The following is a 13,725-nucleotide window of genomic DNA, read 5'->3' on the forward strand; positions in this document are numbered from 1 at the left end:
AGCCTAAGCAGAGAGAATTCCTAAAGGAAATATGTTGACATATATAGGTGTGCATGTATATGTATGTATATGTGTGTGTGCATGCATGTGTGTACAGTTAAAGTGCAAAGAAAATATATATGGTACCATTAGCATAAAAAACTGAAAAATTTTATGTGAATTCACATTTATTTGAGGCTGTATTATCCCTAACTTCACCAACTGAAAAGTTTTTATAAATGGAATTCTTATAGACTCCAATTCAAATCTTCAATCTAGTAACAAGCATTGATTTATAGTGATTGATAGTTCATGTTTTCCTGGTGGCATACCCTTTATTCTGGAAATACTCTAAGTGAATGGAATGACTTCAATTTATAGAAGTATCATTATACTTTACAAAATCCTATAAGGCAATAATCCATCTCCCCTTAACTTACTCTTTGTTCTCTTACCCCCTACAAAACGGAAACCACACCAAAACCAAAATAATAAGAGTAAATAACTCCTTTTAACTGGAATGACTGATTTTAAAGTATCCCCTAGAATTTTTGCCTCATTGTTTTAAAATTATTAATCACTTAGGTAAGTTACTGTTATAAGGTAAGTAATAAATCGCTCTCACCTGCTTCAGTCATATATTTGATCAATTCTTCCTTAGAAAGAAACCCACGTTTAGCTGGATCTAAGACCTAGGGGAAAAGAAAAGATAGATATTATATTTTTTGTTTGGTGAATAGATTCTACGTGATGAATTTTTCATGTAAATATAAATATATATAAAATCTGGAATTTACACACCTCAAAAGCTCGATGAAGGATATCTTCTGGAATTGGTCTATATCTAATTATGCAATAAAAGGAGTAAATGCCACAGTATTTAGCTCAGTCTCTACGTAACAAATGATCACATTTAAAAAAAAAAGCTGCTAACATACTAGGATATTTAATAATACTTCCCTCACTGAAATATTTTTGGATATCTAGATAATAAAGTTGAAAGTACTCCACAGCCACAAGGAACACTTAGTTAAAAATCACTGGCATGTTTGATGCTATCTATTAGCTTTTTCATTATTGTGGAAAATAATCCGAACAAAACTTGTTCCCATTATTATCTCCTCCCAGGTAGATGAAATTACATGCACTAAGATCCTGTGGGATGCATTGGAGGCCAGGAGGCTGGAGCATAGGGAGAAAGGAAGAGAATGTTTTCAGATGATGCTGGAGAGAGAAAAAGGGACCAGAACGTGCAGGGTGTTACCATCCATGAAAGTGACTGGTTATTTTTGTTTATTTGGGAACAAAATTTCTACAGTAAACCCACTACGGTAAGCTAATGCTACACTTTCTCTAGAAAAATAATTAGGGTTGATTCTTATTTATCATTGATAGTTCAGAACAGAAGATAATAAGAATGTTGTTGATTTATGCTTTTTGCAGCTTATTTGCCCTTTAATTACACTTTGCTTATTAGATTAATACTGAAGTGGTTGATCCTTCGGAGCACATACCAACCAGCAGTTCAGAAGTCTAGAGAAAAATTAGAAGGAAGCTATCCTATGATAAATATTGGTTGAGTATAACATATAAAGTGAAAAGGCCAAGTGTTTTGAAATTAATGCAAGTCCAACCATTACCTTACCTTAACAATTGCACTTATTTTCTTACCTTCTTTCCAGTAGTACTTCAGTCATCACTGGAAGAAATTTTTCAAATCGAATGTATCCAGTGGGTTCTTCTTCCTCCACCTAAACATTCAATAAAAAATAGCCACTTAGGGCTTGCCTTGTGGCGCAGTGGTTGAGAGTCCGCCTGCCGATGCAGGGGACGCGGGTTCGTGCCCCGGTCCGGGAAGATCCTGCGTGCCGCGGAGCGGCTGGGCCCGTGAGCCATGGCCGCTGAGTCTGCGCGTCCGGAGCCTGTGCTCTGCAGCGGGAGGGGCCACAGCAGTGAGAGGCCCGCGTACCGCAAAAAAAAAAAAAAGAAAACGAAAAAGCCACTTATTCATTCAACAAATGTATTGAACAACTACTTTTTTCCAAGCACTGTGCCAAGTGCTGGGGATTTGATAGTGAGCATACTTGGGCATGGTCCCTACTGACAGAATTTATATGCTGGTAGTAGAGACATATATCCATCAACAAACAACAAAGCTGAGTGTCTAATTATAAGTTTATGTTAAGTACAATGAAGTAAAGGAGCATAGAATAAAGAGAACTTTTCTGGGCCAAATCATCAGGAAAGGCATTCATGAAGAAATCACACTTGAGGTGATTTATAAAGGAGGGTAGAAGACAATCAGACAAAGACAGCAGGGAAGACAGTCCCAGGTAGATGAAATTACAAGACCCTGTGGGATGCACTGGAGGCCAAGAAGCTTGAGCACAGGGAGGAGAATGTTTTCAGATGAGGCTCGAGAGAGAAACAGGGATCAGAACGTGCAGGGCGTTACCATCCTTGAAAGTGACTTTGGTTATTATCCTAAGACACTGCTACCCTAAATCACGGAAGTTCTCATAGATGTGTGTCTGAAAGATCACACTGGTTGTAGGTGAGGCAGCTTCTGCTGTAGTCTAAGCAGATATGACAAGGGCTTGGATTAGAGTGGTGGCCATGGAGAGAGAAGTGGGTGCTTTCAAGAAATATTTAAGAAGTAAAACCAATAAAACCTGGCAAAGCATCTATTATGTGCAAGGATGAGAAAAAAACAGGAGTCTAGAACAACTCCCAGGATTCTGACTTGCACAAATGGGATGGAGTAATGTTCTTCCCTGAGATAAGGAACACTGGGTAAGAGACCAGGTTAGGGGACCAATTTCAATCTCAAGGACTAAAATATCTATCGAATCCTTGTAATATTTATTAAATAACCAGATGGCCTGTGGAACATTGTTATATCACCACTAATTAAGAGAAGACAATACCTAAGAAAGAATTTTTGGTACCCAGCACCATCAGATGAGAATGAGGAAGCCTCATGCCCACAAGGTTCAACTTTGATGGTGTGGCTACCAATACGCTATTGATTTTAACTTTCATGTCACGCTATTTATGAGGGGCTGTAAATTTTCCACTCCGTTTCAAAAATTCTATTAAAAGGCTCACACATCCCAGTCCAACAGTGGAGATTTTTAAAGATTTATTCTTTGAGCAAAAGATAAGAAATCCATAGGTGCTGCTAAGCGGAACACACTGTCATCAAATGACAACTATGTTTGAATGTTTACACTAGATTCTTACGTAGTATGAGTGAAGCCCTTGAACTCCACTATCGGCAAAAAATGTCATCCATCTAATGACAGAATGACGTGTTTCAGAACTTCTGAGCCCACCAATACATGAACAATTATTTTCAGCTGCCTCTAGATCCAAGGCAAGCTTTTTGCAAATTAAGGTTCATATGGCTCCGATGTGCTTGAGTAGCACTCTGTAACTCCCAAGCCCGCAAGCCTCTTAAAAATAAAATGTCAATCTCATGAGACTGCCTCTGGAGAGATAATTTTTAAATTAAAATGTTGAGTTTCTATTCTAATTAATCCAGAAATCTGTTCCAGAAGCTAGAGCAATGGTTTGTTTCCCTTTCCCTACCCCCAACAAACCACTGCAGAGCAAACAGTCTTGACCTTGAAAGATCAAAGCTCCTCTTTAATTTTTGAGCATCCTCATTAATCTACCAACTGTTTTTAGTTTTTCTAAAGGGAGTTCAACTCTATAGCACTCTCTCCATCACATGAGAATTCACAAACACACACTATGTCCCTCATAATGCTTCCCCCCCATCGCCACACTCCTGCACAACTTCCACAAGCCCTTGGTGCTCTGAACATGGGTGAAAATGTTGCAGGTCATTCTGGCCTGATAGATCTGTGTAGACCCAAAACTCCACAAAAATAATAAGTTAAAGCAAATCTCCAATAAATCAGGATAGCAGATGAGGCATACATTTTCCTCAGCTTTTTTTTTTTTTTTTTTTTTCCTAAAGAGGGATAATGAACAAACAGGGGCCTTGGGGTTAAAAAAAGGAACAAGAAAACATGTGTAAGTCCATCTTCAACTTGGGCAGATTGTGAAAATCTTTCTATGATTCAACACTGTCCTCTAGAGGCCACAATTAATCTGTTCTTTTGTATTATAAGACATACAAGCAATGGCATAAAAACAATGATATGATATTTCTAAATACAGCATTAATGTACTGTATAATATATACTATATACTACTTTCTAGTATAAAAAGTTTTTTATTCTTTAAATAAATTTATTTTTGAATAGTTTTAGATTTACAGAAAACTTGCAAAGATAGTAGAGAGTTCCCATATACCCCACCCCACCCCACCCTGCCCCAGTTTCCTCTACTGCTTACCCTTTCCTTACTATGGGACAACTACACTTGGTTCATTGTCACAACTAATGAACCAATACTGACACACTGTTATTTACTAAACTTTATGCTTTATTTGGATTCCACTGGTTTTCTAAAAGGCATTTTAGGGAATTCCCTGGCGGTCCAGTGGTTAGGACTCTGTGCTCTCACTGCCGAGGGCCTGGGTCCAATCCCTGGTCAGGGAACTACGATCTTACAAGCTGTGCAGCACGGCCAAAAAGTAAAAATAAAATAAATAAGTTAAGTTTAAAAAAATAAATAAAAAATAAAAGGCATTTAAAACAATCTGGTACGTTCCTCTACCATAAAAGAGAAACAAGAGTAGGGTAGAACACCACTCCTGGCAATCTGGAAATGAGTGGGTAGAGGGAGGATAAGAGGTGTTTCTATTATTTCTGGTGCAGGACAAACTAGTTAACTTTATGAGGCCATGAGTAAGACAGGACAAAAACACTACTTTCTAGAAATGTTATGCAATGATGGCTCAATGATTATTTAAATCCACATATTAAAATGTCTTTAAGATTTAATAGAAATATATCAGATATTGAACCATTCTTTATAGTTTACTGTATATATACATATATAGATAGGTAGAGTTATGGGTTGAGTTGTATCTTCCCAAAATTCATATGTTGGAGTCCTAACCCCTAATACCTCAGAATGTGACTTTTTTGGAGAGAGGGTACTCACAGAGGTAATCAAGTTAAAATGAGGTCATTAGGGTGGGCCCTAATCAAATATGACTGACGTCATTATAAAAAGGAGAAATTTGGACACAGAGACATGCACACAGGGAGAACGTCATGTGAACATGAAGACAAGCCATCTACAAGCCAAGGAGAAAGGCCTGGAACAGATCCTTCTCTCATAGCCAACAGAAGGAACCAACCCTGCCAACAACTTAATACTTCTAACCTCCAGAACTGTGAGACAATAAACTCCTGTTGTTTAAGTCACTGTTTGTGGTACTTTGTTACAGCAGCTCTAGCGAACTTTATACACACACACACAAACACACACACACGCACATTGTTGTGAACCTTACATGAGATATGACATAAAGGTTCTTTGTGAGCCTTGAATTATTATGATTATCATGATTATTTTTTTGATGTTGGGGGTGGGAGTTTATTAATTAATTAATTAATTTTTGCTGTGTTGGGTCTTCGTTTCTGTGCGAGGGCTTTCTCTAGTTGTGGGAAGCGCGGGCCACTCTTCATCGCAGTGCGTGGGCCTCTCACTATCGCGGCCTCTCTTATTGCGGAGCACAGGTTCCAGACGCGCAGGCTCGGTAGTTGTGGCTCACGGGCTTTGTTGCTCCGCGGCATGTGGGATCCTCCCAGACCAGGGCTCGAACCCGTGTCCCCTGCATTAGCAGGCAGATTCTCAACCACTGCGCCACCAGGGAAGCCTGATTATCATTATTTTAATCAACAGTGTACACACTTCTGATTCTATATCATGCAATGATAGCTCCTCCTAGAAGAATCAGTCTCTGGTGCTAAAATTTTAGACACATCCTCCTTGACCCACCATATGGACCTAACTTTTTACAGAAGTTTGACCTTGCCTCCTATCTGTAAAATGTCACATGGAATGTGACGTGAATGTATTAAACTGCTAGGCTAATATCTTGTCCCTTGAGCCCTGGATCCCTGCCTAGAGGACAGGGTATGTGGATTAGCAGCAGTGATGTCTCCACCTTTGCTGCTCCCCTACATGCTTCTTGGACTGATAGGAGAGGGAGAACAATAGACAGCCACCAAACACCTCCCTCCTCTTCAAAAGACAAAAACAAACAAAACAAATATATCTTGTTACTACAAACATGAATGAGGCAAACTAAGTTATAATCTAGTCTGTTTCATCTAAGAGAAAGGCTTATGAGCTTGAAAGGAGGTAATAATTAGAAAGTAACCTCAGTAGCATTTATGAATGCAAATGAAATAAAACCTCTTTGCAGGAAGATCCTCGGCTTAGCCTTCAAGTACCATCCTGTGAATTCATCTTAATAGCCTGCCAGCAGGTGTCCGCCCTGATACACCTGGCTTCTCCCCCTCCAAAGAACTACAGTGACAGAGGTGACCTGAAGACACTGCTTCCTTGCCACACAAAGGGGCCACCTGCACAAGGCTAGCACAGTGCCTTCAGACAGTCCATAGTCTCTTTGCATCCTTGTGCCCAATACAGAGAAGTCTCAATAAATATGTAAATACTGTGGGATTTTTTTTTAAAAAGCAACATTTATCTAAGTTTCAAAGCATGAGGCAAAAACTGTTTCTCACTCTACTTTGGTAAAAGTCAATTTTCTTAATCTGTTTTGCTTCTGAGGAAATTCGGGCACAGGGAAGTGAAGTGCCTATCTTGGTCCTCAAAGTCGGTCAGGTGTTCTGATGGGATCATAGCCCAGGGTTCTTTCTCCTATTCCCACAGTGAAATCACCAGGCCATCTCTTTTCTCATTAAAGCATTATTTATTTTAATGCTGAACTCACTGATAGGTATAATAAAACACAGTGAAAATTCATTTCTCCCCAGTGACATACAATCAGTCAATAAACTGAACTATTTCATGATTCAAGAAAGCAAGATAATACCAGTAGTTAAGATGGTTTATAAAGCACCTACATTTCATCTAGCTCCAGGTCACCAAATACGATACACATATGATTTTTTAAAACTACGTATAGTAGGGGCTTCCCTGTAGGCACAGTGGTTGAGAGTCCGCCTGCCGATGCAGGGGACACGGGTTCGTGCCCCGGTCCGGGAGGATCCCACATGCCGCGGAGCGGCTGGGCCCGTGAGCCATGGCCGCTGAGCCTGCGCGTCCGGAGCCTGTGCTCCACAACGGGAGAGGCCACAACAGTGAGAGGCCCGCGTAAAACAAACATCCGGGAGGATCCCACATGCCGCGGAGCGGCTGGGCCCGTGAGCCATGGCCGCTGAGCCTGCGCGTCCGGAGCCTGTGCTCCACAACGGGAGAGGCCACAACAGTGAGAGGCCCGCGTAAAACAAACAAAAAACAAACAGCAAAAAAACAAAAAAACAAAAACTACGTAGAGTAAAAAAATATAAAAACAAGGAGATAAGGAGATACTTCAAGTTCGACTTGAATACCACATATACAAATTTGGACATAAATCATGTTTCAAAACCAAAACACAAATACAATTTAGGAAATATTTCTTTACTTTGGATAGAATAAAATAATAACAAAAATTCATTGGCATTTTCCAATTATATTATCTTTACAAATAAAAAATCTTAAAGCTACCTACTTTAGAAAAATTATTTTCTCCAAACATTCCAGAGGCTGTTGTGTAAAAATTGGGATATGTACTTCTTTTGGGTTATAAGTCTCTTTCTTAGTACTGGAAGTATCAAAAAGAGCTGAATCACCTTTTGGCTGGACTATCAGAGAGTCTGAGAATCGACAGGTGGCTAAACCATGTAATCAATAAGGTCCCTTCCAACTGTAAGTTTCTATAATTTGAAGTGATGGGGGGAGTTCAGTGGCTGTCAAGCCATTCATTTCCCCATTTTATCCTCAGTTCAGGGCTGGGGTGGGGAGGGTAAGAGGCTCCAGCTGCACTAACTGTTTCACACCCTTCAGTTTCATTTTCTCTCCACTGAGGCATTGAGTGTCCCTCCCTACTCCTAGTAGAGCCCTCTCCTATTTGACAGAGGCAGTAAGTATTGAAGCAATTACCACTAAGGTAATCCCCTACCCATTTATATCAAAAGCAATTGTTTAAAATTGTGTTGCAATAAGACTGGAGGAAAATCTCTAACCTGGGTTGAGATTTGGTTAGCACAATAAATATGCAAATACTGTATAAACTTTATTAGGTCCACAGATATATTTAAAATCACATTTATAACAACATGTTAATTCAAAAATATCACTGTTTTTATATTTTATGAAGCAATTTTACTCAAACTCTCTATGTATCTTCAACAACAGACCTTCTGGGTTTTTTAAATATTTATTTATTTAATTAATTTATTTATTTGACTGTGCTAGGTCTTCGTTGTGGCATGTGGGGTCTTCGTTGTGGCATGCGGGATCTAGTTCCTTGACCAGGGATTGAACCCGGGCCCCCTGCATTGGGAACATGGAGTCTTAGCCACTGGACCACAGGGAAGTCCCTAGACTTTCTGTTTCTAAGAGTTTGACTACTTTAGATACCTCATGTAAGTGGAATCATGAAGTATTTGTCTTTTTTGTGACTAGTATTTTCACATATCATAATATCTCCAAGTTTCATTCATGTTACTGTATATGACAGGATTTCCTTCTTAAAATGTTACTTTTTAAAAATTAGTTAATAGTATGGAAGAATCATCTTGATGTAATATTGAGTAAAAAAGGGAAAATATTCTGGTTGTGTTTGAGTGATGGATACAAGAGAGACTCCCCTACTTTTTTCTTGTCCAATTTTAATCAGCATGTATTTTTTTAAATAATGAAATTTTTGTAATAACATGGAAAATCGTTGTGATATATTAGGGAAAAAAGCAAGGTTCAAAACTATATATACCGAACTGTACTATATGATTACTGTCATGTTAAAACCATGTACAGGAAAATAATACGGGAGGAAGCACACTGAAATACTAACAAGGACTATATTAAGGTGATGGATTGGGGGTGTGGCCAAGATGGCAGAGTAGGAAGACCCTAAGCTCACACCTTCCCACAGGCACACCAAAATTACAACTACTTACAAAGCAGCTCCCTATGAGGATTATTTGAAGACTATCAGGAAAGACTTTTCACAACTAAAGATATAAAGAAGTAACCATAACAAGACAGATAGGAGGGCTGGAGACACTGTATTGCCAGAACCCATACCCCTAGGTAGGGAGCCCACAAATAGGAGGATACTCACAATTGCAGAGGTTCCCCCCAAGGAGCAAAAGGTTCAAGCCCCATGTTGGGCTCCCTAGCTCAGGGGTCCTGCACCAGAAGATGAGCCCCCAGAATGTCTGACTTTGTGTATAAGAGAGCTGGAGGGCTGTAGGAAAGAGACTCCACTCTTAAGGGCACACATAAAATCTCACACACTCCGAATCCTAGCACAGAGGCAGTAGTTTGAAAGAAGCCTGGGTCAGACCCACTTGCTAATCTTGGAGAGCCTCCCAGAGAGGCAGGAAGCGGCTGGACCTCCAAGGGATGAAGACACGGGCAGCAGCCATTTCTGGGAGCTTCTTCTACCACAGTGACACCAGCACTGGCAAGTGCCATTTGGAATCCTCCCTCTAGCATATTCGTGCTGGGGGCTTATCCACCCACCAGTGAGCTGGCAGCAGCCCCTCCCTAACGCCCCTCCCCAGGCCATACAGACAGCCTCAGATGGACCAAGCCCTGCCCTCCAGTGGGCCGGCAGCGGTTGCCTCCCCTCACCAGGCTGCTCAGCCAACCACACAGGAAGCCTACCCCACCCTCCAGCAGGACCACAGCCACTGCAGGAGGCAGGGCCTTGCAGCCAACTGGGCTAGGGACCAGCCCCACTTACGAGCATGCCCACAGTAGTCAGCTCTGCCACAATAGAAGGGCACATGCAGCCCACAGAGGGGGCATATAGCTCTGGTGACCAGAGCGGAGTGTGCTGCTGGGCCCCATGGGACCCTCCTACATAAGGCCACTACTCCAAGATAGGGAATCAAAACTGGCCTACCTAATACATAGAAATAAACAAAGAGAATTAGGCAAAATGAAGAGACTGTAACAAGAGACAAAGAAGGACATTATATAATGATAAAAGGATCAACCCAACAAGAAGATATAACAACTGTAAATATATATTCACCAAACACAGGAGCACCTAAATACATAAAGCAAATATTAGCAGACATAAAAAGAGAAATCAACAGTAATACAATAGTAGGGGACATTAACACCCCACTTTCATCAATGGACAGATCATCTAGACAGAAAATCAATAAGGAAATACAGACCTTAAATAACACATAAGACCAAATGGACTTAATTGAAACTTATAGAGCTTTCCACCCCAAAGCAGCAGAATACATTCTTTTCAAGGGCACATGGAACATTCTCCAGGATAGATCACATGCTAGGCCACAAAACAAGCCTTGGCAAATTTACGAAAATTGAAATCATATCAAGCATCTTTTCCAACCACAATGCTATGAGGCTAGAAATCAATTACAAGAAAAAATCTGCAAAATAACACAAACATATGGAGGCTAAACAATATGCTACTAAACAACCAGTGGATCACTGAAGAAATCAAAGAGGAATTAAAAAATACCTAGAGACAAATGAAAGTGAAAACATGATGATCCAAAACCTATGGGCTCAGCAAAAGCAGTTCTAAGAGGTAAGTTTATACTGATACAAGGTTACCTTAGGAAACAAGAAAAATCTCAAATAAACAACCTAACCTTACACCTAAATCAACTAGAGAAAGAAAAACAAACAAAACCCCAAGTTAGTAGAAGGAAAGAAATCATAAACACCAGAGCAGAAATAAATGAAATAGACTAAAAAAAAAAAAAAAATCAATGAAACTAAAAGTTGGTTCTTTGAAAAGATAAACAAAATTGATAAACCTTTAGCCAGACTCACCAAGAAAAAATGAGAGGGCTTCCCTGGGGGCGCAGTGGTTGAGAGAGTCCGCCTGCCGATGCAGGGGACACGGGTTCGTGCCCCAGTCCGGGAAGATCCCACATGCCGCGGAGTGGTTGGGCCCGTGAGCCATGGCCACTGGGCCTGCGCGTCCGGAGTCTGTGCTCCACAACGGGAGAGGCCACAACAATGAGAGGCCCACATACCGCAAAAAAAACCCCAACAAAACAAAGACAAAAAACGAGAGGGCCCAAATAAATAAAATCAGAAATGAAAGAGAAGTTACAGCTGCACACAGAAATACAAATGATCATGAGAGATTACAATTTTACACCAATAAAATAAACAATCTAGAAAAAATGGATAAATTCCTAGAAACATACAATCTTCCAAGACTGAATCAGGAAGAAATAGAAAATATGAACAGACCAATTACCAGTAATGAAATCAAATCAGTAATTTAAAAACTCCCAACAAACAAAAGTCCAGGATCAGAAGGTTCACGGGTGAATTCTACAAAACATTTAAAGAGGAGTTAACATTTATCCTTCTCAAACTATTCCAAAAAAACTGAATAGAAAGGAACATTCCATGAGGACAGAATCACCTTAATACCATAACCAGACAGACACCACAAAAAGAGAAAATCACAGGCCAGTATCACTAATGAACATAGACACAAAAATTCTCAACAAAATGTCAGCAAACCAAATTAACAATACATTAAAAGGATCATACACCATGATCAAGTGGGATTTATCCCAGGGATGCAAAGATGGTTCAATATTTGCAAATCAATCAATTTTCAATTTGATACACCACATTAAAAAACTGAAGGGCTTCCCTGGTGGCGCAGTGGTTGAGAGTCCGCCTGCCGATGCAGGGGACACAGGTTCGTGCCACGATCCGGGAAGATCCCACATGCCACGGAGCGGCTGGGCCCGTGAGCCATGGCCGCTGAGCCTGCGTGTCCAGAGCCTGTGCTCCGCAACGGGAGAGGCCACAACAGTGAGAGGCCCGCATACCGAAAAAAAAAAAAAAACCACTGAAGAATAAAAATCATATCATCATCTCAACAGATGCAGAAAAGGCTTTTGACAAAATTCAACATCCATTTATAATAAAAAATTTCAATAAAATGGGTATAGAGGGAATATACCTCAACATAAGAAAGGCCATATATGACAAACCCACAACCAACATCATACTCAATGGTAAAAAGCTGAAAGTATTTCTTCTAAGATCAGGAACAAGACAAGAACGCCTACCCTTGCCACTTTTATTCAACATAATATTGGAAGTCCTAGCCACAGAAATAGGACCAGTGTACACAATATCACACCGTGCACAATACCACACAATATGTGTACAAATAAAATACTGTCTTGATTACTTCAGCTTCATGTAAATCTTGCAATGAGGTAGTGTAAGTCCAACTTTGCCCTTTCTTGTCAAAATTATTTCGGCCAAAAAAAAAAAAAAAATTATTTCGGTTGTTCTAGGTCTTTCACTTTTCCATTCAAATTTTAGAATCAGCTTGTAAATTTCTTCAAAAAAGCTTGCTGTGATTTGGTTGAAAATGTACTGAATCTATAGATCAATTTGAGAAGAACTGCCATCTTAAAATTATTGAGCTTTCTAATTCACAAACAGGTATATCTATGCATTTATTTAGATCTAAATTTCCCTCTACAATGTTTGCTGTTTTCAGTGTATACGTCTCGCCTTTGTTAAATTTCATTATTTCACTTTTTATGCTATTGTAAATGGAACTGCTTGCTTAACTTCATTTTTCTAATTGTTAATTTCTAGTTTATAGAAATATAATTAATTTTGTATGTTGACTTTGTAGCCTGTGACCTGGCTAAATTCATGTATTAGTTCTAATGGCTTTTAGTAAATTTCTTAGGATCTTCTAGATGAACAATCGTGTTGTTTGAAATAAAGACAGTTTTACTTCTTATTTTCCAAACTGTATATTTTTTATTGTTTCTTGCCTTGTTGCACTGGCTAAGACTTCAAGTACTATGATGAATAGGAGTGATGAACATAGACATTCCTGATTTTAGGTTAAAAGCATTGAGCTTTCACCACTGAGTAAGATGTTGGCCTTAGGTTTTTTTGTAGATGCCCTCAGCCAGGTTGAGAAGCTTCCTTTTATTCTTAGTTTGCTGGATATTTTTATCTTCAATGGGTGTTGCATTTTTTCAGTGTTTTTTTCTGTATTTATTGAAATGATCATATGGTTTATCTACTTTGTCCTGTTAACGTGGTAAATTACATTGATTGATGTTAAGCTAACCTTAAATTTCTGGGATAAACCCCACCTGCTCAAGATGTTTTACCCTTTTTAACATACTGTTGAAGTTGATTTGGTAAAATTTTATTAAGGATTTTTTGCATCTATGTTAATAAGGTCTATAGTTTTCTTTTCTTGTAATATGATTGTCTGGTTTTGGTATCAGAGTAATATTAGCCTCAGAAAATGAGTTGGAAAAGTGTTCTTTCCTATAATATTTTCAGAAGGATTTTTCTATAGAATTGGAACTACTTCCATAAATGTTTGAGAGAATTTACCAGTGAAGTCATCTGAATCTCTAGCTTTCTTTGTGGGAAATTTTTAATTATAAATTTAATTTTGGTAATTGATATGAGACTATTCAAATTCTCCAGTTTTTCTTGGGTCAGTTTTGGTAATCTTCATCTGTCAGGGAATTGGTCCAGTTATCTAAGTTGCCAGATTTATTGGCATAAAGTTTTTCA

General features: G+C 39.2%; 1 protein-coding gene across 1 annotated transcript in view; it reads right to left on the reverse strand.

Moving 5' to 3' along the window:
* DRC8 (dynein regulatory complex subunit 8) overlaps nucleotides 1-13,725 on the reverse strand; it is a 129,639-nt gene that overhangs the window by 4,448 nt on the left and 111,466 nt on the right. Inside the window, exons 4-6 of the mRNA XM_007458082.1 lie at nucleotides 1,651-1,730; nucleotides 781-823; nucleotides 605-671 (exon numbers count right to left, since the gene is read on the reverse strand). Of these exons, the coding sequence (XP_007458144.1) occupies nucleotides 605-671; nucleotides 781-823; nucleotides 1,651-1,730 (190 nt within the window). The remainder of the gene's footprint in view (nucleotides 1-604; nucleotides 672-780; nucleotides 824-1,650; nucleotides 1,731-13,725) is intronic.

The sequence above is a fragment of the Lipotes vexillifer genome, unplaced genomic scaffold (assembly GCF_000442215.2).
Source record: "Lipotes vexillifer unplaced genomic scaffold, Lipotes_vexillifer_v1.1 scaffold1315, whole genome shotgun sequence".
Classification (NCBI taxonomy): domain Eukaryota; kingdom Metazoa; phylum Chordata; class Mammalia; order Artiodactyla; family Lipotidae; genus Lipotes; species Lipotes vexillifer.